The 27,429-nt window shown below is 44.0% G+C and overlaps 1 protein-coding gene across 1 annotated transcript in view; it reads left to right on the top strand.

Moving 5' to 3' along the window:
* Positions 1-4,916: 4,916 nt before the first annotated feature.
* Positions 4,917-27,429, top strand: part of KANK4 (KN motif and ankyrin repeat domains 4) — a 55,515-nt gene continuing 33,002 nt past the window's right edge. Inside the window, exons 1-6 of the mRNA XM_006879849.1 lie at positions 4,917-4,932; positions 10,808-12,730; positions 14,251-14,362; positions 17,466-17,681; positions 23,529-23,616; positions 26,624-26,843. Of these exons, the coding sequence (XP_006879911.1) occupies positions 4,917-4,932; positions 10,808-12,730; positions 14,251-14,362; positions 17,466-17,681; positions 23,529-23,616; positions 26,624-26,843 (2,575 nt within the window). The remainder of the gene's footprint in view (positions 4,933-10,807; positions 12,731-14,250; positions 14,363-17,465; positions 17,682-23,528; positions 23,617-26,623; positions 26,844-27,429) is intronic.

The following is a 27,429-nucleotide window of genomic DNA, read 5'->3' as shown; positions in this document are numbered from 1 at the left end:
CTATGGAGCCAAGCAAACGAAAGCTGTGTACAATCTCAATCTCTTCACCGTCCATCCCAATGCTGCCAATGGGTCCATTGGTGAGAATCTTTGTCTTCTTGACATTGAGCCTCAATCCATATTGGAGGCTGCAGTCCTTGACACTCTGCAGCAGGTGTTTCAGGTCCTCTTCAGTTTCAGCAAGCAGGGTTGTGTCATCTGCATAACGCAGGTTGTTGATAAATCGTCCACCAATCTTGACTCCACATTTCTCCTCATAGAGCCCAGCCTCCCGGATAATCTGTTCTGCATATAGGTTGAAAAGGTATGGGGAGAGAATGCATCCCTGGCATACGCCCTTCCCAATTTTGAACCATGCAGTGTTCCCTTGCTCTGTTCTGACGACTGCCTCCTGGTCCAAGTATAAGTTTCGCATTAGAACAATCAAGTGTTCTGGGATTCCCATTCTTCTCAGAGACAGCCATAGTTTGTTATGATCTACACAGTCAAATGCCTTTGCATAGTCAATGAAACACAGATAGACATTCCTCTGATACTCCCTCTTAGGGTAGGTAGGATCAAACCGGATTTTGGAGGATGAGAGTATTTGTGTTTATGTGGGGCAAACAAACAGTCCAGAGAAGACGGAGGCCAATGAGAGGAAAAATGTTGAGAAGTCAGGTTGGAGAATAGGAGGAGATATGGGTGTGAATAACAAGAATAACAGCTGACAGTGTTAGAGACTGTTCAAGATGCTTTCTTTATTATACTCACTTATCACCAAAACGACCCTGTAAAGTAAATGGTGTGCTTGTTATTACCATACCCTCATTTTACAGATGACTAAATTGAGGCACAGTGAGGTTAAGCATGCACCCCAAGGTCATCCAACTAGTGAAAGGAGGATCTGTTATTTGAATGCAGGCTTGCTGACTCCAGAATCTCAGCCCTGAACCATTATTCTGCACCTCTTCTCAGCTAGACTGGAGATATGCCCAACACTTGGCTGTTGGCAGGCTTTTAAACGTTCTCAGTCGTGGTCTACCTATTAGACAACTGGAGATAAAAATACTCCCCTCTGGATTATTGCTCAGGTGGCCTAGTAGTAAGCATCTGTGCTACAATTCTGAAACATGCAGTTCAAACCCACCAGCTGCTCTGTGGGAGAAGGATGGGCATTCTCCTTTCACACAATTAACTGACTCTTAAAACCCAGTGGAGGGTCAGCCATGGGCCAGTTCGGACTCGATGGTACACAACTGGATTATTGTGAGGATTAGAGGATATATTTGTGTCTGTGGCAGGTAGCCTGAGGAGGGAGCTCTGGTGGGTTAGTGGGTAAGGAGTTGCACTGCCAGCCCAAAGGCAAGTGCTTCAAATCCACCAGTTGCTTCTCAAAAGAAAAATTAGCAGTCTCCTCTTGTGTGACTGACAGTCTTGGAAAACCCACTGGAAGGTCAGCTACAGGTTGGTTCCAACTTAACAGCACATTGCAACAACAATGTTATAAAGAGACACACAATGAAGAGAAGGCTATGGCGATGGAGAGACATATCAAGGGATCAAATTTAGGGTTTGAGGAAAGTGGCCTCAAGAGAGAGGACAGGTGTTAACAATGGAATATCTGGAAAGTCAAGGGAAGAAAGGCCAGAGACTGGCAACACTCAGACCACTGTGTTTATAATGCAACCTAGGGGGGCTTCCAGACCATACCGACCTTCAAACGGTTGGCAGCAGTTTTACTGGTAGGAAGAACTGCTCCTCCTACCACTGTGTTTTCACAATCTTTTTTTTTCTTTTTATTTTCCTTTTCCCCATCCAGGCTTGGTCTTGACACCGCTGAACAGAAGACACATCTCTGACAGCCTCTCCTGAAAGCCAACACCTGGGAGACTCTCCACCCTCCCACTGCAGACCTGCGCGGCCTATACTGAGACCTGCAGTAAGATCCTCAGCCTAGGAAATATTATATCACTGCTTTGATCAATGACCATGCTCCTCACCCGGGATGACGTTGTTGTTGTAACGTGCCATTGTGTCGCCTGCAACTCATATGCGATCCTATGTGCAACAACTTTAAAGCCATTCTCACTGATTCTGACGCACATACGCCCATTACCCCAGTTACTGTATCAATCCATCTCATCCGGGTTCTTTCTCTCCTGTGTTGTCCCTCCACCCTTCTAACCATGATGTCCTTCTCCAAGGACTGATCCCTCCTGGCCACATACCCAAAGCATGTAAGATGGAGCTTCTGATTCCCAGGTTAGAATGTCTATTTGTCTCCACTGTCTACCTCTTCTGGTGCCTCTTAAGACCATCTGCACTCATCTTCTTGTTCCTAACTTTTCTCCTCCAGCTCTGGGCTTCCACCAAACTCCATTACTTGCTGGTCAGGGCTGAGGATACTTTTCTCCCTTCTGGGCCTTTATACTAGGTCCTTTAGAGGGGGTGCAAGCTGTTTGGACTTGATTAGTATATTAGAAGATTGATTGTTCAAAAAATTAACAGAAGAATGAGTTGGGTATCTGCTTCCATAAAGATTACTCACTCAAAGTCGTTGAGCCTATTCTGACTTATGGTCAAACCTTCTGTTAGGTTTCCAAGGCTGTAAAATTTTAATGGGAGGAGAGTGGGCAGAGCTGCTGGTGGATTTGAACTGCTGAAGATGTGTATGTAACCTTTTAGTTAATAGTACAAAATATTCTGCATTACACCACCAGAGCGATTACAGGTAAGGACACCTGTGGTACAGTTCTACTCTGTAACACACAGGGTTGGCTTGAGATGGAATGTCTCAATGACAGTGAGTTTAGTTTTTGGTTTATGTCTTTGCTGGGTTGAAACTGCCTTAAAGATGAGGAACATGCTTATGTTGCATGGGTTCTGTGAGGGGTGTCTCTGTGTATAGAAACTCTGCCTGCCTTACAGAGGTCCATAAGACCTTACAGAGGAATGGTTTGGAGGAACCAAGGTGGGAGGCAGGGCAACAGCTTCTGAGACAGTCTCTGGTATTATATTAAAAACTTTATACTAAAGTTTTGGTTTGGCAGACCCTCCACTTTCTATCTTATTTGGTAGGACTAATGTTTTGTTATTTGCATCCACTTCCTAAATAACATGCCTCCGAAAACTCTATGAACTTTGATAAATGTCGATAGTTGTTTGTAAAGACTTCAGGCCTTTTGTTCATAGGGTCGCTATGAGTCATGCTCTACTTGAAGACAATCAACAACAAAACAAAGTTTTCTAAATAAATATGTCTTGGAAAGCAGGCAGCCAGAGTGCTCTTTGGAGACAAGGACGATGAGGCTTTGCCTCATATACTTTGGGCATTTTACTAGGAGAGGCTGTTCCTTTGAGAAGGACATGATGCTGGGAAGGGTGGGGGGTGGGCGAAGGAGAGGAAGACCCTCAATTAGGTGGATTGACACTTGACTGAAGATGGTACAGGATATACCAGGGTTCAATTCTGCTCTGTTCCTAGAGTTGCTATGAGTCATACTTGACTCAACAGCACCTAACAACATTTTCCAGCACTGGAGAGAGGACTCTGGATGAGATGGATTGACACAGTGACTATGGCAATGAGGTCAAGAGTGTCAGAGACAGTGAGCTTGGCTCAAGGTAGGGCAAAGTTCAGAGCCATTGTTCACAGGGTCGCTGTAAGATGTAGTTGAGTGGACGACACATAACAACAACAACATAACCTTTTCCAGACTCCTCTGGTTTACTAGTCGGCTCCCACCTTATCATCCCAGGTTGTTGGGGCCACTCCTCTTCCTTCTGTTTTACTCTGTCTTCCTCATCCCTTCCCTCAACATTTGTCCACTTTTCTGAAATTTGTTCCCAAGGACATTGGGATTCCTAAAACTGTTCTGTTTCCATTGCTAGCGTGTCACAGACCATTTGTTATTCAGATATATGTGGCATTTCAATCATAAAAAGCTAATTTCCTGGGTAGTTAATTATAATGGAGTAAGAGTTGGGTTTTTTTATCATTATGAAAAAGAGTCCTGGGAACAGATTAAAACTGAAGGAAGCATTGATGGGTCAAACCTCAAAGTATTTATTCTAAGTGAAAGTCAGGACAGTGTTCTGCTTGAGTAGTCACTGCTGTCTTCTGGCCAGCTGGGAAATGCTTGACTTTGTTCTGCTTATGCTTAAAAATTACCTCTCGGTATTGGCTCCTTGTCAGGGCTTGTAATGATCTCATCTTCATCTTTCTTGTATTTGACTCTGATCAGATATATCAAGTAGATATTTTGATTCCAGCTTTTTACAAAGTGAGTTAACAGTCCTTTTAGCAGGACGTGGAGAGATGGATTTCTGCTGTCCATACTACAAGAGAGAGTACTTGCTGGTTGTTCGAGTCTAGCTTTTTCACCAGTATGTTGAGAGGCCTTGGAAAAAGCACTGAACTTCAGAGCCTCAGTTTATTCTTCTCCCTAGTAAAGGAGATGGGACATATTCTTTATAGTGTCAGCTAAATTATAGTGACCCATGACTGCATGCCCAGAATTGGGCATTAGAAGTGTTCTCACTTGCCCACCCTCATTTCTATTGAGTCAAAACCAACTCCTAGCTGACTCTCTATTGAGTTTCTGAGGCTATAAGTCACCTGGGAGGAGACTGTCCATCTTTCTCTCTTGGAGCCACTGTTGGATTTGAACCTCCAGAGAGGTGGAACCTTTGGGTGAGCAGCACTTTTCCCTATGAACTCCCTCAGAGCTCCCCCAGAAGTGTGTATTTAATCTCTGACATCCCTAGAAGAAAGGCAGGAAAGGTATCCCTTTACTGAGCATTGCATTTCCTCATATTTATTCTGTGATGAGACTTTCTTCGTTTCTCTATTCTTTCTCACAGAACTCTTGAGACCCAACCCGCAGATTCATCGGATGAAGAGTGCTTGAGAGACTAGTGGTCAGCCTTCTAAGATGGACAAAACAGATGGTATGCAGGTGGTTTTTATTTCCTGGCTTCAAGTAAGCTCCTGGGTTGAAAAGGGATTGTTACCATTAATCCTGGAAACGGGCTAGGGAAAACCTGTCAGAAGACGTTCCCAAATAGGCAGTGCTAGGAGGCCCAAACCAGGTATTTCAGTTATAAACAATAGAAGGCCACAGAGGACGAGCATGTAGCATTAGATTTGGTCTGTATAATCTTTAGAGCACCTTCTGATTCTCTCCCTTGTTTTATAGATGAGGATCTTGGGGTCTGGAGAAAAGTCACACTATGGTTAACCTACCTTTCACCTTGCTTATCTGTGACTCTACGAGTCATTTAACTGCTTCAAGCCTCAGTCCCCACATGTATTAGCTAGCTTTGCTCTATAATAAATCAATCCTGATTAATGACCAAAAAAAAAATAACAGACATTTCACATTTCTTGAAAGATTCTGTGGGTTGACTGGGTCATGATTCTGTGTGACTCAGCTTGGGTGATCTTGTCTGGCCCACTTCCGTGCCTGTGGCCTTCTAAGAGCCTAGATGAAGGCTAAATGGGTAGGCATGGCTAGACTCTCATGTTGGTTTGGTGGTTGACTTCGTGTCACCAGGGCATTGCTGATCACGTGCCTGTGTCTCTCATCACCCATCAGGTTATCCGGGGCTTGTTGACATGGTAGAGGGTCCTAAATGCAGCAAGAATAAACAATCCCAAGAGTGCAAGCAGTTTCCCCATGTCCTTTACTACATTTCCTTTTGACACAGTGTCCAAGGCAAGACAGAAGGCTAAGCTCAAATCAGTGTGGGAGGGAAGTATCAAAGGGTGAGGAACAGGTATATTCATATTACTTATGGAGTTGGTAAAGGATTCAATGAGGTAATATATGAAAAGTTGTTGAATGATTACTCTCTAGCACAACAAAAAAAAATGAAGCTCTATAGGTACACAATAGTTTTGTGGGGTGTTTTTGGTTTGTTTTTTTTTTTTTTGCTTGTTTTAGGTACACAATAGTTTAGCACTTAGCTGGCAAACAAAAGTTTGACAATTTGAACTCCCTTTGAAGAAAAGACCTGGTGATGTGCTTATTTGAAGATAAAAGTCTAGGAAATCCTAAAAGTCGCCATCATTTAAAAAACTCCCACAAGGATTGCTAAAGGAAAGGGGAAAGGTCCCGTATGAAAAACAATGTGTATGAACTTTATGAACTTTGTATGTAAAATAGTAGATAATAAAATAATTTCAAACAAACAAACAAACCACAACTCCCTCAAATTCATTGCCATTGATTCCAGAATTCAGTGTGTTTTCAGAGGCTTTAAATTGCACAGGAGGAGGTTGCCCATCTTTCTCCCACAGAGGGGCTGGTGGATTTGAACCATCTGCCTTTGGCTTGACAGCACAACTCCTTACCCTCTAGGCCACCTGAGCTACCTAATGGGATTGGCATGAGTTTGAATTAACTCCTAATAACAATCACAAAAATAGCACAATAAATGTATGGACAAATGTCTCCCTCTCCCTCCTCTCTGGTGAAAGTCATAGACTAGGCTCCCACCCGCTGACCTCCAATATAAGGCTTTTTTCATCCTCCAAAGTCAGGAAGCATATAATCCTTGAATCATACGGGCCTTCACTGGTGCAGGATTTAGGGGCCAGACATTAGTTCCAAGGCCTGCTTCTTCCTTTTTCCAAATGCAGTTACCACATATTTTAAGTCTGCCTTTCTCCCTGAGGAGCAGTCTTTTCATTGCATCCCTGGCTGTGGTCCCACAGAACTCAGTTAAGTCCCTTGCTGCCTGGGGGCCTGTCAGCCCTGCCTGCCTTCTCAGTCATTCCAGCCTCCTCAGAACGCTGGATGGCCCACAGCTGGCTCCAAAAAGTCCCCCTCCCTACAGCCGTACTTTTCTCACAAAATAAAGGCAGAAGAAGAAAAAGGCCCCATCTGCCTTAGCCTTTTAAGAGACTCATTGAATCCTCCTTCTTTCTCATTTTATTTTTGGCTACTTCCTTTCTAGTTTCTGTTCTTCCTATTTCTTTCAGATACTGGGCATAGGTTTTTGAACTTCTCTTCCTCACCTTTGATTTCTCTAATTAGTTGTCTCACTCACTGCATTTTCAATTTGTTCCTGAAGGTAATTACTATGGCATTTCTCTCCCTGCCTGTCACCTTCTAATTCCTCCATTCTCATCTTGGGGTGCAACTCTTAGAGTGGTGGCTGTGTTTGTGGGTCCTTCCCAAAGGGCAAGTGATCTGTGCTGTCAGAGGGAACCCTCCAGGTAGCTGAGAGCTTTATGTGTCTAATTTCTTTCTTTTATATTCCTGACTCCTTTTCACTCTTTCTCCTGATTTTTTTCCTTAACCTTTATTTCTTCTTGAGCTGTAGTCATACATAACACAAAGTATTTTCAGGGACAAGGCGTATTCCAGAAGCTCCTCTCCCACCTAATTCAGAACCAACCCAGGCTGCTCTTTAGACCACTTTGCTGAGCACCTACTATGAGTTGTATTCTTTACATGTGCTCCTAATAATCAACCCCAGCAGGTAGATGTTATTATTTCCTCTTTATAAGTTGTTGTGTGCCATCGAGCTAGAGCCAACTCATAGCTGACCTTCGCGTGGGTTTTCAGAGGCTGGAAGTCACACAGACGGAGGCATCTTTCTCACCCAGAGCAACTGGTAGATTTGAACTGAGTGCTTTGGTTTGGTAGTACAACTTGTTATCACTAGGTCACCAGGACTCCTTACTTTATATAAATAGGGGAATCCAATAATTTCCCCAGGGTCACCCAATTAGCAGATGACAGAGCCACAATCCAAATTGAGCCAGTTTGGCCATATGTTTGCTTTATGGGATCTGAATTTCATTTTGAGCCAAGGCAGTCGAGTCTGCCTAATTATTTCTTGCCCTGGCCTGATGCCTGAAATTCTGAGCTACTACACACCTGTCACCAGGTAGAATGAACATGAACAGAGCTTAATGGTTTCCCAGAATTCAAGTCCAGCTTTCCATGTGCAGTGGAAGAGAGAGAAGGGATGCAGAGTGGCAGTGGGAGAGGGAGTGCGGCATGATGGGTTCGTGTGTGTGTGTGTGTGTGTGTTCGCACACGTGAGCATGTGTATTTACCCTAAAGCCCCTATTAAACCTGTCATCCTGGATAGCTGCTCAGGCTCACAGACGCCTTTGATTTCCTCGTTTCTCTTGTGGAAGATTTTGCCTTTGAATCTACTTTATTTCATTTGATGCTATTATTGTATTTGTGCTCTGGACCTGCTCCCAGAGGCTACTAGGTAAATCAGTGCATTTCAACTGAATTGAGGCAATAAGCAGATAAATAATGCAGCCTCTCCTTTAGGAGAATTGTTTGCCTTCTAGGTCATAAATCTGTTCTCTACTTAACTTTAGACAAATATCTCCTCTCCAGCCTGTCCTGTCCTTGTAATGCAGGAGACTGCTGGGTAGGCCCTGGGACTTGGGTGTATAGCAGACGGCAACTTGGAAAACCAACATTTAGCTTGCGGTAAAAGCAATGGCTCTCATTTACTGACAAGACTGGTGTGTCTTTTATGGGGGAATCAGGATAATGCAAAATGTTGTGGGTAAGTGGGAACTTACCAGGAGGTTTTTGAGTGTAGAGGAATGTTTACCGTTGTCTACTTGCAGTCCTTCTTTTTATTATTGTTGTTATTATTATTATTATTCTATTCATTCATTTATAAAATTTGAATACATTGTTTTCCAAACCAGATTCTTCCAATTTCCCTCACCCTCCTATCCATCAAATAGTACAACCCCATGATTAATCTCCCTCACCCCTTGCACATCCTTGTCCCTCTGCTTCCACCCTCCCCTGCCCCTTAGATCCTCATACTCATTCTACAATATTGGTTTTATACAATATTTGTCCTTGTGGGACTGAGGTAATTCACTCAGCATAATGCTTTCCAGTCCTTCCCAAGCAAGGTAATAATTTATAAAATCATTCCTCTTGTGTGCTGCATAGTATACCTGCAGTCCTTTTGTAACATCTGTCTGCTACAAAAGTTCTGGAACCAGATGAAGGCCATTCTTTGGATCAGCACCAATGGCACATTCCATTCGTGCTGTGGTTGTGCCATATATGCCAGCAGGCCTGGCAGGTTTATTTATAACCTGCACGCCTGGTAGCCTCCATGGAGTGCATACTCATGAATTAAACATTTGTCTCTCTAGTTGGTTTCATTTAGTTCTTTGGCAATAAGTGTGTATCCCTAAGCATAGAGGGTCAAGTATGTGACACTGGCCGTGAAAAGGAGATTCTGCAACTAAGTGGGCAGAGCTGAGCCCTGATCTGTCATCACCCTGAAGGGAAAATGTGCCCAGGGTTGGTCATGTTATCATTTGCACCTTTTCTTTAAGTTGCCGCTTGTTCTCACTGCTTGTTGCTCCCTTGCCTGGATCCTGGTCTGCCATCTCCCAGCTAGTCTTGGGTCATCTGGGTTGTCCTTCCCTTCCTCTGCAAAAGTGCAAGTGTTGATTACACAATTGACCAAGCTTAAAATCTGGCTTAAAATTCTTCAAGACTCCCATGACTTCTTGATTACCCTTCTAAGTTTTCGTTCCCTACTGCCTACCTTTCTCTACTCCCCTTTAAGTCCTAGTCCTATCAACTCCATTTGCAGAACCCAGAAATACTGTATTTTCCATATTCACATCCTTGCACATTCTCTGACATAGATAAAGAATGCCTATTCTAATTATTGTTACGTAACAAACCACCGCAAAACTTGGAGCACTAAATGTTCCCTATTGGTATGGCATTTGGAAAACACATTTTGCAGAATAGAAGAGGCAATGAGAGTTGTCAAACAAGGAGTATTGAAAGAACAAAGGCTCTCCTAGAAAACAGGCTAGTCAGAATCAAATTCCTTTGGACTCATATAATCAAATATCTAAATTATTTTCCATGTCCTCTACTGGTGGATGGTGCAAGCTTATCCACAGCGCGTTGACCCAGTAGAGAACTTTCTCATCAAGTTATTCCCAAGTAGCCTGGCCCACCCTGGAAAGTCACAAGCCTCAGCTCTCTTTCACGCTATACACTCATCTCTCTCTTGATGAGAAATGGTCCTTTCCCCTCGCTACCTTTTTGACTGTCCTTGAGAACTGTGATATTCCCTTATTTGGCATGATTTGTTACACTGAAATGCGTGTTAGTTAAGCACTAAGCTGTTTTAGATGGAAAAGACCGTGCCTGTGATGTGCGTGATTCCTCATTCCACTTCTCTCTGATATTCATGTACCTGGAGGCTTATACATCTGAAGAAGCCTAAATAATGTAAAAGGCATAGCTCATAGATAGTACCAGCTTTAGCAAAAGTTGTTTGAACCTACTTGAATAATATTAGGGTTTTTTTAATACTTACCCATGGCTGATGAGTGAATTTCAACTCATAGTGACCCTCTATCAGGTTTATGACCTAGACAGTTATATATCACAACCTAAGAAAACTTCCCTATCCACAGTTGTTCATTAGTACGCCGATATGGTAAATTTCTAGCCATTTCAGTTCCGCAATTACTGCTCAAACCTGGAAAAACAGTCTGAGATTATTTTGTTTTGTTGGAGGTAGCCATATATATATATAGCACATTTGGAAGTGGAAGCTGTTCCTTCTCTCTCTTTTCTTGCAGACATTGGCTAAATACACATTGATTTTCTAAGATGTTTTCCCAGCACTGCCAAAAAGACTGTGAGCAGCATCTCAGCACACTTTGAGGTTGCACCATTTAGAATAAGACTTCTGTGATAATGCTAAGTTAAAACGGAAGATGTTAGGCTTCACTGCTTTGTAATACTTAATAACTTTGTGCTTCTTTTTCATGTCTTATGTCTCTCAGCCAAAGACCAGCCCTTTCAGATGGATGAAGAGAAAGACCCACCCAAGAGCCACCCATATTCTGTGGAGACCCCATACGGCTTTCATTTAGACCTGGACTTTCTGAAGTATGTGGATGACATTGAGAAAGGAAATACCATCAAAAGGATTCCTATCCACCGAAGGGCCAAGCAGGCCAAGTTTAGCACTTTGCCTAGAAACTTCAGCCTTCCTGACAGTGGGGCCCGGCCCCCTGTGACTCTTCCCCTCTTGAACTGGTCCCCCGTGGTGCCTAGAAAGGTGTCACTTGGGACAGAGGAGCGAGTCCAGACTCTGCCGTTTGGTGATTCTTCCCAAGCCTTAGCCAGCAGCGCTGAGCTGAGCTACCATAGGAAGGCCTTGTTGGCTGGAGCCACCAGGCAATTGCAGGACTCTCCTTCTGAGAATGATGAGCTCTGCTCTGGGAGTGGACGGCCCCAGCTTCTACGAGCGTCCAGCATGCCGGCCACGCTGCTACAGAACAGGGCCTCCGAGGAGCTCTCAGCTCTCCCTCCACCTCCCACCCTCGCTCCTCTTCAGGGGGAGGGCAGTATCTGTGATGGCACCTTTGGTCCTGCAGAAGACTTTTCAGGTCTTCACAGTGCCAGTCCCCAAGCATCCAGCCAATCAAAAGTCAGAGAGCTGGGAGACCTGGAGATTCCAGAGCTGGTCTGGGAGAGGGCTGAGCCTCCAGAGGGCAAAGAAGAGATTCCGAATCATCTCTCTTTACCAGCTCCTTCATTCTTATCCCAGAATGCACTTTCAGAGGATGCAGAAGAGGAACATGAAACTGGAGAAGTGGAGCTGGTGGTCACTCCTGGCTGCCCAACACCAAGTCCCCCACCTCTGCCATCACCCATCCCTGAAAATGAACTCCCTCTAGAAGAAATTGAGCTCAACATCAGTGAGATACCACCCCCACCACCTGTAGAGATTGATGTGAGGAGCATTGGCATCAGGGTGACGGAGGAGAGCCTTGGCCTTGCCAGTGTAGATCCCAGTAACATCTCCACCCTTCGACAGCAGATCATAGCTCTCGAGGGCAAGCTGTCCGGAAGGAGTGAGGAGCTGGCCCAGGTCAGAGCAGCCCTCCAACAGCAAGAAGAGAAAATCCAGGCCAGAGAGCAGATCATCCAAAAGCTAGAATGCACTGTGGCCCAATTAGAAGAAAAGCTTAGCCAAAGGAATGCCAAAGATGCTCAGACATTCACACAAAGACACCAGGCTGATGCCATGGTGAACACTGACCCCCTCCATGAACTCCTGACCAGGGAGACATGTGATAAGAGCATTGGGGTAAATTTTCTAGGCAGGATGAAATCCAAAAGCTGGGAGACCAGAGGAGAAGAGAATGGCATCCTATCAGGGCAAGATATTTACAAACAAGGAAATCAGAGCCCAGCAGAAAGGGTACTCCCATCCCACCTGTCACTGCTGCAGGGGCCTGAGATGGTCCCCAACCCCTCTTTGCATAGCTGCCTCTCCACTGAACTCAGGATTGAAGAAGCAGGTCCTGAACAGGAGGGAGGCCCTTGGGTAGGAAGAGATGATCTGGCCAGAGAAGCAGAAGGCTCCTCATGGAGCAGCAGCGGAAAGCCACCCCCAGCAGGGAAAGGGGAGGCCTGTCCAGAGTTCCCTGGGAAGGAGTGTCCCAAAAGGCCACCAAGCTCACCCACGGATGTCACCATCGGGCAATATGTCAAGAAGATCCAGGAGCTCCTGCAAGAGCAGTGGAACTGCCTGGAACATGGGTACCCAGAGCTGGCCAGCGCCATCAAGCAGCCCGCCTCCAAGCTCAGCAGCATCCAGAGCCAGCTGCTGAGCTCCCTCAACCTGCTGCTGTCTGCGTACTCAGCCCAGACCCCCCCACACGAGCCCCCAGCTCCCTCCACCTCCCCACCAAGGGGTAAACACTGCTGCCCCAGAAAGGGACCCGTGTCTCCTTCCCAGGCTGAGTCAGAAGGAAAAAATGATTACTAATGATAGGAGTATGTTTTTGAAAGAGAATTAGGCCCCTGCAAGAACCTAGCGGAATTAAAACAGATCTCAGGAATGGTGGAAGCCTTCCTCTTGTTCTCAGGTTGGGACTGAGTGTAGGATCACTGTCTACAGCCAGCCAGCCAGGCAGGGTACACAGACCTCAGCTGAAGAGGGCAGATGGAAGCAGAGACCCAGTCGCCCAGCGGGCTGCTGCTTCTCGTGTGCACTGTGCAAAGGCCACGTCCAGGCTTTGTGGCTCTTTATGCTCTCATCATCAGTCTCCCTCATTGTTTCCCAGACTCTTGTGTCCTGTGTTCTCTCTGGCCGTCACACTGTAAAGGTTTTGGAGGAACGCTGTATTGAAGATTTCCTCTGCGAGCAGCGTGTGTGCATGTGCCTACACGTGTGTGTGCGCGAGCGTGCTCACACGTGCAAGCATGCATGCACGCCCATGTGAATGAATGAACTTCACATGTGGAAATCTGCCCTTTTGGTTGAGTGGTACTTCCCCTCGTAAACAAATCAGTCTTCACTCTGGAGTAAAGTAGAACCATATTTCACTTTGCGCACCAGGCAGTCTGTGGGTCTGCTTCCTGCCCCAGATCACAAGTTGGCTTCTTTTTCTTCACTTGGTGCTGGTTCTCGTCTTGCCCAGTGGGAAACGCGTCCCATACATCTGAGCAGAACAAGAGGAGTTTTGAGCTCTCTCTTAACTGTCGGCCATGCTCCCAGAGCCACATTACAAATGTCAACTTGCATGTGAGCGTGGAGGGTCCAGAGAAGTGGCTGGGCTAGAAGAGACCTAAATTCTACCCCTGCCTGCCATTTATGTATGACTTCGAGCAAGTCTGAGCCTCCGATTCCCCAGTTATAAGACACTTGCCCTGCAGGGTGCTTCTGTGAGCATACTCCCACAACTTCGCTGTCATCCACACATAAACACCAGCTGCCCTTGGGTTAACTCCGCCTCATGGCGGGCCCATGTCTGTCAGAGTAGAACTGTGCTCTGTAAGGCTCTCAGTGGCAGATTTTAAAGAAGTACAAGCCATGCCTTTCTTCCCTCGCACCACTGAGTGAGACCCTCAACGAGGCAGATCGGCAAGGTGACTACCTAAATGAGTTTGAGCATCACAGAGATTGTGAGCATGGCTCAGGGTAGGGCCAGGTTCAGATCTGTGAGTTGTAGTTGATGTGATGGCACATGTTAACCAGTTGCAAACTTCCAGACTTCATGTACAGTAACGTTATTAACAGAGAGAGTTCTTCCAGCACTAACCACCATGCTGGATCCCCTAAAGGGCCCTCAAAACATTTGATTTGCAGCATCTGATTTCCCTGTTCCTCTGTAACCACTCAAAGCAAGATGCCTGGGTTTGTGGCTTCCTGGGGTTCCCAGATCCTTGTTTCCCCAACGTCACTCTAATGTGTCATGTTATGTCTGCCTAGAGATCTCCCCGTCGACCAGCCTTAAATCCATAATGAAAAAGAAAGACTATGGCATCCGTGCAGGAGGTAATGGGACCAAAAAGAACCTTCAGTTTGTTGGGGTTAACGGTGGGTAAGCATCGCTCGTGAAGCTCAGATCGCCTTCCTTGCTACCTCTCCCGCTGTCGTCTTTAGTGTTCTTCCCGAGGGGGATGCATCTGGCTTTCATTCTTCTTCAAGAGAGTTACTCTCAATGGCCCTTTAAAGCTCCCTCTCTGTTTGCATGCATTTGGCTCCTTACCAGCTCTTGTGGTCTTTTGGAACCTACGCTTCTCAACATGTTTTGGCTTTGGTCTCCCCAGGGCCAGGATTCCAGGTGACTTCTGGAAGTTTGGAGGGATCCCACAGGCCCTTTCAGGAGGGGTTTAACCTGAGCCTCAACATTGAAATGAATGCAAACAATAGTCATTTGTTAAATTCCAAATTCAATTGATTTAATTTTTTTTCTTTAACTTACTATAACAACTAAAGTGCTTGGGCAAGAAGAACAAAGCCTCATCAATTCTAGAAAGACAACACTGGGTTGAGATGTTGTGTAACTCATTCATTCAGCAAACATTTATTAAATGCTGACATTGGCTAGGTGATGAGAATCAAACCACGGTCCTTGCTTTTAGCCAGCAATTTGGACAAGGGCAGAGATAAGTTGGGAAGTAAGAGTTAAGTAACACACCAGGGTAAGTTCTAGTAGAGAAAGAAGCCAAAAAAAGAGGCATCCAGCCTCCTGAGATGCTGCCTCCAAGAGGTTCCCCAGAAGAGGCTGGAGTCCCTGCTCATTTGGGTCACACTAGATGGGAAGATACTGGATGCAAACAAGGGGTAACACCACAGTGATAGGGTCTATGGGGAAAAGAATGTGAGAGATGATGAAATGCCAGGGGAGAGCTGCTATCTCCACATCCGCTAATGTTGGCCCAAGGAGGCCTCGTTTTGTTTTGCAATTTCACCACTTCATGGACAAAAATAGTCACAACAAAAAGAAAACCTATGGCCCTAGAGACGATTCTACTCCTGGCGATCCCATATATTTCAGAGTAGGACTGTGCTGTATAAGGTTTTCTTCTCTGCCATCTGGAGAGAAGCAGATTGCCAGGACATTCTTCTGTGGCTCAATACTGGTTGAGATTAACTCACCAAGGTTCGGATCAATGCATGAAAATTTCCGAGGGCAAACTGCCTACACCAACCAGGAACTGCACTGTGCAGGATTGATTGAATCACAAAGCCCGAGGCAGGTTATGTCCCTACTCTGCTCAAGCTCTTCAGTACTCCTCACTTTGTACCCAAACCACCAGCCTCATCCTGGCCCTGGCTCCTGCCTTTCTTCCCTCAAGCATGCCCAGCCCAGGCCCACTCAGAGCTTTTACATTTTTTAATACTCTGTTCCTGTGCCTAAAATCTTCTTCTCCCATTTGTTCCTCCTTGCTTATCTCTCTAATGTGGTGCTTCTTAACTTTGACTGTGCATTGAAGACACCTGGGATGTTGTGAAGACTACCAATGGCTGAGTCCTGTCCCCAGACGTTCTGATCCAGTTAGTCTGTTATGTGGTTCAGATTTTATACTGAGATTTTCAGCACCCTCAAGTGGTCCTAATGCACAACTCAGGTTAAGAACTTTGTTCTAATGAAGGCAGCCCTTCTACCTCTCGCTCTGTCCCATTGCCCTTTATAATTTTATTCACTATTATTAGTTCTCTGAAGAAATTATTTGTTTACATACTTCTTTTCTGCCTTCCCCTGCTAGAATATGCATTCATATTATAAGTGCTCTTAGGGATACTGGTCGCATAAGAGTTAAGTGCTCAGCTGGTTGCTAACCAAAAGGCTGGTGGTTCAAGCCCCCTTTGCAACCCTGCGGGAGAAAGACCTGGCAATCTGCTCCTGTAATTGACATCCAAAGAAACACTAAGGAGAAGTTATACTCTGTCATAAGGGGTTGCTTTGAGTCACAAGTTGACTTGATTGACACCTAACAACAGCTAAGAGCAAGGACTTTGGTGCAGTGTTAAGAACACTGCTGGTACAGAGAACATGCTTAGTGAATTTCTGTTGAATCAATGAATGAACTTCCTGGTAAAGTGTTACTGACCCACTTCTAAGAAAAGCATTTCTTGGTAAATGTAGTTTGCCCTCCACTTTCTTAATCCCAAAGCAAAAGGCTGTCCAAGCACAATAGAGAAATAAATATTTGGGATTTAAGCAAGAAGAGACTAAGAAGCAGGCTAGCTTTGCTGGCATTTGTGATGAAAATCTTCATCTTAATGCCCACATCCTCCATCTGGGGCCCTCTGTTGATCATCATCAGAGGGATCATTGCTTCTTTATGATTTTCCCCATGGTTTCTGGTCTACATAGTCATTTATAGTGACTGTGTATAATGACTACAAATTTATGTAGCATTATAAGAGCAGACCCATGAGCCCAGTGGCCCATGATCACTCTTTTACTGTTTGCAAGCGACAGCTTAAATGGGGTGTAAGCGAGAGCGAGAAATGCTGGTTTTCAGATGTCTCCTGTTCACTGCATCCCCCAGAATGCCTGCTGCGAGCAGAGGCAGATGCTTTAATTCTTTGTGAGGTAGAGCTGGGCTATAACCAGCTTGTCAGGTATAGCAGGAGGGCTAAAGGCAGGCCTCACAGTCACCTAATGTCAAGCAATTTATTATAACTGGGCAGAGGGGGGCTATGTTTGCTTATATTTGTCCAAAGAGAGTTAGGATACTAACCCAAAGAAGGTGTCTTTCTGGAAGTTCAAATACACTAGCTACTCCCTTGCAATTTACAACCTTGGAAACATGCTGGAAGACCAGCTATGAATTAGAACCAACTCAAAGGCAAGGAGTTGCATTGGGCCAGGTATTAGGATTCCAGAAGCAAATGCTGCCTGGGAACCTTGGACTGCCTGACCAGTTAGAAAGCTGGGGTTTTGTGCTTTTACAAAGAACTTATTTAATTATCTCTTCACCCCTAATGGCCTTCAGCATGAAGAGTCCTTTTCTGCAAGTTTCTCTAGTTGAGAGTTTCGTGTGGCCCTGTCACTCCAGACTGCAGGTGTGGAGCATGGAGGATGAGATTGTAGACTAGGGAGTGTCACCTGGAGTCATCTCACGCTCCTTACTGTTGACGTCAGCACTAGGCGCGAAGGACAGAGCGAGTGACCTTTGTCTTCTCCCCAGCTACGAAACCACCTCAAGTGAGGAGACCAGTGGTGAGGACAGCTCCCCTGAAGACTTATCAGACAGTGAAGCTGAAAAGAAGTCTGATGGCTCTGAACACAGGAGGGGGAAAGACACTCACCCCAGCTCCGAGGTCAGGCAGGGCGTCCCCGAGGCCCACTGTGCAGGCCAGGAAAATAGGCCTGGGGAAGAAATCCCCCACCCCAAGACTGAGAGGTGAGTTAAATGGGATGTACTCCTCTGAGAAAGGGCAAGGGCTTTTATTCAACCTTTTCACCCAATTGTTTGTTCATATGTTCATTTATTTATCCATTTATTTGTCAGTCTTTATTTTCATTATGTGCCAGGCACTGTGCACTGATGTAATTAACCTATTGTGAAGCCTATCTTTGTAGAATATACTGCCGTATTGTCTTCAATAATAACAATAATAGAATATCACTGAACAGGCCACTTTAAAGAACAGAGATTCATTGTCTCACCATTCTGGAAACTGGAAATTCAAAAAGGTTCCCAGAGAGGAAATCTTCTCCATCCTACCTTCTTTCTATCCCGGCTTCTTTTTTTTTTTTTTTATTTTATTAGTTTTAATGAACATTTACTGGGATTTTGAGTTTTCATTCCTTCATTGCTGCACCATTCTCTCTACCCTCCTCCCCAGTTTGTTCTTCTTCCCCGCCATCCGAATGTCTGTTTTAATTATCCAATTGCCACAGTGCTTGCCAAAGTCAGTTCTGATTAATCTCCTTTGTCGGTGTGTCCTTTGCCATTCCCTATCACTCCTCCCTGAGAGAGACTTCACCCTGATTCATAAGGAAAAGGGGATGGCGTATTCTCTTAGCTACTTCCTGCTGAAAAGGGACGCTGTGGGTTTCAGGGTGAAGATCTTCTCTCACTACTCTAAAGGGCCCCTTTGGCAGTAGGAAACACATAGACTATTATGGAGATTGATTTTGGAATTTAGATGCACTGTTATTAATTGTGCTTAGCCGTACATGTTCATATCCCTGAAGATGTATCATGGGGGGGTTGCAACCTAGAAGACACAAATTTAACTAACAAGTTATAAGTACATGAGTCAAAAATTATGGAAAAGTAAAGATTCTTTCATTGTTTTACAAACCCTCCCCCAGGTCCCCTCCACCGTGTAGCCCTCGTTCTAGACTCCTGTGATGACAGAAATACCTAGTCACATATCTCTTTTACACAGTTTTCTCCCTCCTCTGTTTCAGTGCAGTATACATTATTGAACACATCTTATTCAATCTCTCCCCAACCCTGAGGTTAGTCCCATTCTACAACAGTGGCATCCCGGCTTCAAATCACTGCCAGCAGTCCTTGGCAATCTCTAGCTGCTTATCTTCATATGGTGCTATTTCCCTGTGTATGACTTTTTCTCTTCCTCCTTATAAGACACTAGAGTCCATACTCTGTTGATCTAGTAGTTAAAGAGTTCCATTACCAACCCAGAAGCAAACTGTTTGAATCTACTACCTGCTCCAAGGAAGACAATGGGCAATCTCTTCCCGTGCAATTTACAGCCTTTAAAAATCTACTGACAAATCATCTATGAGTCAATTCCAATTCAATGGCAGTGAGTTTTTGAGAGCTACTCTGGTGTGACTTCATTGATACACAATCTATAAAAAAATTACACTATCCTTAACATCTTTGGGAGACAGTTCAATTTATTACACATATTTAGATCTCTAGGTGTAACTATAACATATATCAAACACTTGAAATGTGAAAGACTTTATATGTATTGTTTACAATCTTTTTAACAATTCTACAAACTATCTTACTGTAATACTCACCTTCAAAGCCAAAATACCCAAACCCATTATTCTCAAGTTGATTCAAACTCATAGCCATCCTAAAGGAGAGAGTGTTGTTGCTGTTGATTGCTCTTGAGTTGAGCACCACTCATAGCGACCCTATGGACAAGAGACCTGAAGCCTTTCTCCTAATTACGTTGTTTCTCTAAGCTCATAGAGTTTACAGAGGCATGTTGTTTAGGAAGTAGAGGCCACTCCTGCTTCCAAACCTGTCTTAAACTGAGAGCTCACCAAAGACTGTCCACTATGTACAGCTGTTATAGCATTTGAAACTCCACTGGCACAAGACTTGGTATCACAGCAACCCCAGGTTACTTCAGTACAGCATATTGACAGAAGAGTGCTGTACCACTTAGAAGAATGTTCCTCCAAAATATAATAACAATCTGCTTTTAAATACAAAGGCCTCCATGATGCTTTATGCTAAAGGAGAGAATAGATTTTTTCCACATCTGTGCCTCAGTTACCCTTTTCTCCTACTCCCAGGAGCAACTGGTAGGCTCAAACTATCAACACTTCTTTTTTTATTTATTTATTTTTCTGCTAGTTTATTTACAAAATTCAAATACAAATTTGAACAAATTCTTTCAATTTCCCTAATTATCAACAATTCTGTTTGTCACCAAAGATGTAACCAGAAAACCACCAGGGATTTTTATACCCACTTAAAAAACAAACAACAACAACAAAAAAACCCAGAACAAAACAACAAAAGCCAACCCAGACAGCTCAAACTCATTGCCATTAAGTCAGAACCAACACATAGCTGACCCTCAGGTAGATTATTTGGAGGTTGTGAATGACGTAGGAGGAAACTGCCCATGGTTCTCCTGAGGAGCTGCTTGCTGGTGGGTGCAAACTGCCAGAGCAGTGCCACCTTTCGGTTAACAGTGCAACTCCCCACAAACGACTCCACCAGTGCTCCTTCAAGTCTACTCCCATATGTAAAAACAGAAGCTTGCTGAAGTTAAGGTCCCACTTAGCATAGGGAGAATTCCCACCCAATTCTTGATTCTCACCCTCCAGTTTTCTGCCTCTCCCACGCTGGAAGCATCCTGTGTCTTTAGATGTGAAGGGAGATTAGATTATGAGGCTATGAAGAGTACTGGCTGCTTTTAGAATTGGAGCTCCCAGCCTTTCATGGCCTGCCCCTGCTGTATGAGTTGGGGCAAGTTACTGAAACTGGGTTGACTGATGTTCCCCAGCTATAAAATCTGATCTGTGGATTACACAAGAAAAAGTCTGAAAAATGCCTTGCAGTTACTGGCCCATAGTAGATCTCAATGTGTGGTAAAAATAAGAATGTTGTTGTTGTTAAGTGCCATTGAGTTGGCTGAGATTCATAGTGACCCTATGTAAAATAGCTCTGAAGCCTGTGCTGTCCTGACCAAGTGTCACTGACTCCAACACAACTACTTCCACTGCACTAGTCACTGTATCAATCCATCTCATCTGGCGTCCTCCTCTCCTGTGCTGTCCTTGCACCCTTCTGAGCAAGAATGGCTCTCTCCTGGCTACATGCACAAAGTTTATAAGACAGAGCTTCAATATCCTAGACTCTAAGGAAAAACTCCGTTTCACTTTCTGTAAGGCAAGCCTATTTGTTTTCTTGGTGGTCCATGGTATGTATGTTCACGACTCTTCTCCAGCACCACAACTCAAAGGCATCAATTCTTCTATCCTCCTTAGTCATCATACAGCTCTCTCAAGCATAGCATGTAATTGTGAAGACCATAGACTGGATCAGGTGCACCATCACTATCATTATCCCTAGGGGTAAGGAATTTCTGGTAATTGAGGGCTTATCAATGAAAAAGGACTATTCCTTGGACTATTCCATCATGATTGGAAAGGTAGAGAGATAATGAAAGAGAGGAAGACCTTCAACTAGATGGATTGACATGGTGACTGCTTCAGTGGGCTTTTGAATGTGTCAGAGAGTGTGAGGATGGCACAGGACAGGACAGGGTTCAGATCTGCTGATCATCACGTCTCTATGAGTTGTCTTCCACTTGACGGCACCTAACAACAACAGCATGACCTAGTAAGGAATTGCACTGCCAACCCAAAGGCGGGCAGTTCAAATCCACCCCTGGCTTCATGGGATAAAAATCAACAATCTCTTCCATGCGACTTACTGTCTCTGAGGTGGTTCCAGCTCAATGGATGGAGAACAACAACATGAGACAGCAGTGGGACAGTCCCCACAGCAGAAGGTCTTGTAAGTGGCATGTGAGACACCAGAAAGAGGTGGGGCATGAAGGGGCTAAGGAAGAGACCTGGGCCTTCACTAGCCAGTACCTTCAGCATGTCCTCTTATAGCATGATGGGAAGTCTTTGTGCCAGAGAACTCAGAGACGGACCCAACTGAAGATCATTTTACCTATTGAGTGCTATCTTTTGGAATAGAACAAGGGAACACTGCATGGTTTAAAATTGGGAAACTTATGTGTCAGGGTTGTATACTTTCTTCATACCTATTCAATATGCATGTTGAGAAAATAATTTGTGAAGTTGGACTCAATGAAGAAGAACGCAGCATAAAAATAAGAGGAAGATTAATCAATAACCTTTGATATGTAGATGACACACCCCTGCTTGCTGAAAATGAGGGGGACTTGACATGTTTGCTGCAGAAGTTCAAAGACTACAGCCTTCAGTATGGAGTACATCTCAATATCAAGAAAACAAAAGTCCTTGCCACTGGCTCAATAGGCAACATCATGATAGATGAAGGATTGAAACTATCAAAGATTTCAACTTACTTGGATCCACAATCATCAACTTTGGTACCAGTAGTCAGGAGAGCAGGAGATGCAATTCTTCAGGCAAGTCCACTGTCACAGGGACTTCTCCAAAATACTGAAGAATAACGTTATCAGTTTGAAGACTGAGGTACACATGAATCAGGCTATAGTATTTTTAGTCACTTGCTATGCATCTAAGAACTGGCCAATTGAATGCAGATGAGGGAAGAAGAATTGATGTCTTTAAATTATGATGTTAGAGAAGAGCACTGAGCATCCATCCCAAAGATTGCAAAAGAAAGTTACTATGACTTGGAAAAAATGCCATTAGAGTGCTCTGTAGAGGTAAGGATAGGGCTGTTTAGGCTCACATATTTTGGGCATGTTGCTAGGAGAGGCCATTCCCTGGAAAGGGATATCATGACAAAAAGCGAGGAATTCCCCCCCTCCTCCCCCAGTGAGTTAGACTGACAGGGTGATGCAGCAATGGGCTCAAGTGTATCAGAGATGATGAGGATGGCACAGGACAGGACAGGAGTCAGCTCTATCATTTATAAGGTTTGCCATGGGTCATATTCAACTCTCTGGCACATAAAAGCAACAACAGCTAATATATGCTTGGTGCACTCTCAAGGGCTGTGTGAAGTAGACAGTGTTTAAGTGGCTAAAAAATCTGCTGCCTTGGGCTATTTCTAAAATAATTGAATATGTGAAATTTAAATTCTACACAAGGAAGCTTTCAGGAGCTAATGAACCTGAGCCTGCTACGAAGAAATAGATAAAAAACTAGGGGTCGCTAATACGGAAGTCTTTGGCTCATTTGTGTAACACTAGTGATGACTGGTGGAAGACAGGTCTGCGGGGCTGCCCCAACATGACAGCACCTTAATGCTGTGTGAATTGAGTGGAGCTTCCTGTTGACTGAGGCCATTAAGTCCAAACCGAAGCACTCAGGACTCCGAAAGACTCCACCTTCACACTGGCACAGAAAGAGGATCTCACCTTGGGCACTGGGCTCAGTCTAGTCTCACTTTATTGATCTGTTGGCACTTACAGTACCCTTCATGAGAGAATAACATGAAGAAATTTCCTGGTGTGAATGAGATTCTGTGGATTTTTCAAGTCACCTGTGCAAAATATTTTGGTATAAAGTCATTAAGACAAGTCTCCATTTCTCAGTATGTCAGGAATGATTGGGTTATCTGCCACACCCCTGCCTCAAAATAGCAGGTGAATGAAAAATACATTTGACTCATTCATTCACTCTCTAGAAGAATTCAGATGCCCTAGAAGCATCTACACTTTTCTATCCCCATATTTCTGAATAATGACCCTTAATGTTGAAGAGATGTCCAATTTGGGTGTTCACGACTGAGAAGTGGAAAAAAAGGATTGAAACTCAAAGCAAAATTTTTAAAAAAAATTATCAACATGGGAGACTGACATATAAATGTATGTATGTTTGTTCTTCACTCTAGATATAAACCATCTGAAGAATTTCTTACTGCATGCCAGGCATTGAGCCAACATCTTCCAGAAATTGGGACCACCACGGACCTTCTCTTGGTATCTGATTTTTCATTGTCATGTAAGATCCCCACACTATGTAAGCAGTTAGCTGCATCTGGGTAACATTGGTCGGTTGCCCGAGGCAGGCAGGGTGAGTGTGACGCACAGTCCTCCTTCTCTGGGTCCTCTCTCCTTGGCTCCTACTCTGCTGCCTGAGGTGATTGATTATGCTGAGGAAGTGGAACCAAGAAACACATGCAAGGAAACAGGCCACATGCACAGAGACCCTTAGCAAGTGTTATTAGTTGTCGCACCCCTGAAAGTCCTTCATAAATCGCTGCTAGTGGTATAGGCTCAAAATAGTCTCGTGGTTTAAGAGAACTGAGGGTAAAGCATGCGGAAAAGAGAATACAGTGCATTCCCAGAACTGTCATCTGTGAGACAGTGGGCAAGTTGGCTCACTCCTAAAGACCTCATTTCCTCATGAAAGAAGTCTCTGTGGCCTTTCAGATCGGCCCTTTCATTCTGTGGTCTTTCCGGTTTTCTTGTTGTGTGTCTCTGCGTCAAGGAAACAGAAACAAGAAAACACAACTGTTTACACCTTGGCACTTTCATGGCCCAAGAGAATTTCTACATGTAACAACTGGGGTCTACTTGTAGTCAGGAGCTCTGGTGTACTAGAGGGTTAAGGAGCTGTGCTGCCAAACCAAAGACAGGTGGCTCAAATCCACCAGTAGCTTCAAGGGAGAAAGATGGACAGTCTCCTCCCTTGTCATTTACAGCCTCTGAAAACCTGCTGAAGCATCAGCTATGAATTGGTTTTGACTCATTGGCAATAAGTTGGTTGTTGTTGTTTTATAATTGCATACTGATTCAGAACTGCGTTTAGAGCTCTTGTACATAGGGTCGCTATGAGTGGCAAGCCACTTGATGGCACATAAAAACAACATACTGATTTATTTTAAAAGTTTGAATACATTGTTTTTCACAAAAGATCCTTCCTATTTCCTTCACCCCAACCACCCATCGAATTGTACAACTCTATGCTTAACATCCTACTTCCCCTATTCTCACCCTTCTATGTCCACCCTCCCCAGCACCACCGCCTTGGATCCTCATACTCATTCTACAATAATGGTTTTATACAGTATTTATCCATGTGGGACTGAGTTAATTCACTCTGAATAATGCTCTCCAGTCCCTCCCAAGTTAAGTAGTAATTTACAAAATGATTGCTCCTGTGTGCTGCATCGTATTCCATTGTATGAATATACTACAACTTCTCAATCCGTTCATTTGTGGTTGGACATCTCGCTGTTTCCAAGTCCTTGCGGCGGTAAATAATGCTGCTATGAACATTTGAATACAAGTTTCTGTTTGAGCCTCAGTTCTCATTTTCTTGGGGTATATTCCAAGCAAAGGATTAGCTGGGTCATATGGAATTTCTATGTTTAGCTTTTTGAGGAAGCACCAAACTGCCTTCTAGAGTGGTTGTACCATTGTACAATCCCACCAACAATGTAAAAGAGTTCCTATCTCAAAACATCCTCTCCAACATTTATTACTTGCTGTCCTGTTAAACTTCGCTGCTGCTACTAGAGTGAGATGGTATCTCATTGTAGCTTTGATCTTTGATTTGCAGCTCTCTTATTGAATGGCAATGAGTTTTGAGAGTTTTTGTTATCAGGAGTAACAGGCACAGACATTTTCTCTGAGTTATGAGAGCAAATGGTAAGACCCAAAGTGTAATAATTAGTAAGCATTTTTAAAATACATTTTGCTTTCCTTGCAAGAGAAGAGTCCTAGGAGATTTGTTTTTTAAAAAGTTCAATTTAGCAGTATTTATTTCATGTCCAACCTGTTTTCACTATCTTATCTTAGCTGATGTCACCAAGGTCAGCTCTCAGTTGGGTAAAGAACCAATGCTCAATGTGAATGTTTATGTAAACTCCTGCTGTTTATTCTTAGACAAGTTACAGAACAAAATTACTTCTTGGCTCCTCATTTAAAATTCATCAGTATGTTCTTTAATATCAGCATCTTTTTTGCAGCTTCCTTTGAAAATTCCGTGGTCAAGGGAGATGTCTGTTACAGAAAAGGTGTTTCAGCCATGAAAGATCATTTTCTACCCTAGAAAAGTAATCAAAGCATGCATGTAATGCAAGCCTTACACCACACCTGCGTTAGAATGGAAGCACAGAACCACATTCACATTAGAGGACAGTGTGGATTGTAGAAGAATCTTACTCAGTAGAGCTATGGGAGTGAAGGAGACTGGAATGACTTTCCTTCTATTTTATAGAGGACCCCCATGAAAGGCTCAGAAAGATGTGGCTTCCAAAATCACATAGCAGAGCCAGGATTTCAAATCTGATCACATTGATTTTGTGACTCCCAGTCCAGAGCACTTTCTAGCAGGAAAACTCACATCCTTTTATCGGGATGAATGTGGCATCATTTCTACTACTTATACCCTATTAGTTTCTCTTATCTTTTAAGTCATAGCCCAAGTATTTCCTATTTGAAATCCTTGGGTCATGTTATACACACAGGTAATGTCATTGATTCTAGCATTCCTTATTTTCATGGTTCTCACTATCTGAATAGGCCCTTTGTCATCCTGGGGATTCAGGGATGTGATCTGAACTCAGCACTCTCTCAAATTGCTGACTAGTAAGGTTCTTATTACTGGTGTTTCCTGCTCCATCTTCCTTTTTATCTTGCTGTCTCGCCTGGAGAGATGACTGCACAGGTACAAATGGTCCCCAGTCCTATCAGCTCCAAACTCTACAGATATAAATGACATGGAAAAGTATGGAAAGCTGAAGGAATAGACACAATTTAAATTCACTGCCATCAAGTTGATTTAGACTGATAGTGACCCTCCAGAGGGTTTCTGAGGCTATAAATCGCAGAGGAGACTTTTCGTGTTCTCCCAAAGAGCCAGTAGTAGATTCAAAAACATTTAAAACTAGCCTTCCTAGTGGGAACTTTACCCTAGCATGTTACCTGGAGCACCCCAGGCCATACCCTCCTGGAACTGGAACTTGTTTTACTGTTTCAGAAGCAGAGCTTGAACACCATCAGTCAAGAATGGTTCCGAGTCTCCAGCCGAAAGTCATCTAGCCCTGCTGTGGTGGCCGCCTATCTTCAAGAGGTCCAGCCTTACTCACCCCACTTTCTAAAGCTGCTTGTCAACTTGGCTGATGGCAATGGGAATACAGCCCTTCACTATAGTGTCTCCCATTCCAACTTCTCCATCGTGAAGCTGCTACTGGAAACAGGTAAGAAATCCCTGTGCGAAGGGCATTTATGCTTCTTTCAAGTGTGGAAATTAGTAACTGGTCTGAGTTTCTCCCACATTGCAAGAACTGAGTTAGGCCATTTTGGTTTTGTTATGTAGTTTCTTCCCTTTATTATTACACATATTTTTAATAGTTTGCATATTATCACTCATATACATACATTGTTTTATGCATGCATGTTACGCTTTGTGCAATCTTTCATTTACACTGCATTATATTAATGTACTTTGTGTTTTATGCAATCATTCCTGTGTTGTTATGTGCCGTCGAGTCATTTTCGACTCATAGCGACCCTATGCACAACAGCCCTAAACCCTGCTCTATCCTGCGATAACCGTACTGCCTCTGACACACCCATCCTGATTACCCCAGTCACGGAATCAATCCATCTCATAGAGGGTCTTCCCCTCCTGCACTGTCCCTTCACCCTCCCAAGCATGATGTCCCTCTCCAAGGACCCGTCCCTCCTGGCAACGTGTCCAAAGTATGTCAGACGAAGCCCCAGAATCCTTGCCTCCAAGGAGTAGCTTGGTTTAATCCTCTCCAAGATGAATCTGTTTGTTTT

This window comes from Elephantulus edwardii, unplaced genomic scaffold, assembly GCF_000299155.1.
Source record: "Elephantulus edwardii isolate Elephantulus edwardi_28Jun2011 unplaced genomic scaffold, EleEdw1.0 scaffold00005, whole genome shotgun sequence".
Classification (NCBI taxonomy): Eukaryota; Metazoa; Chordata; class Mammalia; order Macroscelidea; family Macroscelididae; genus Elephantulus; species Elephantulus edwardii.
The sequence above is the reverse complement of the archived record's forward strand: the minus strand, read 5'-3'. Positions and strand labels throughout refer to the sequence as shown.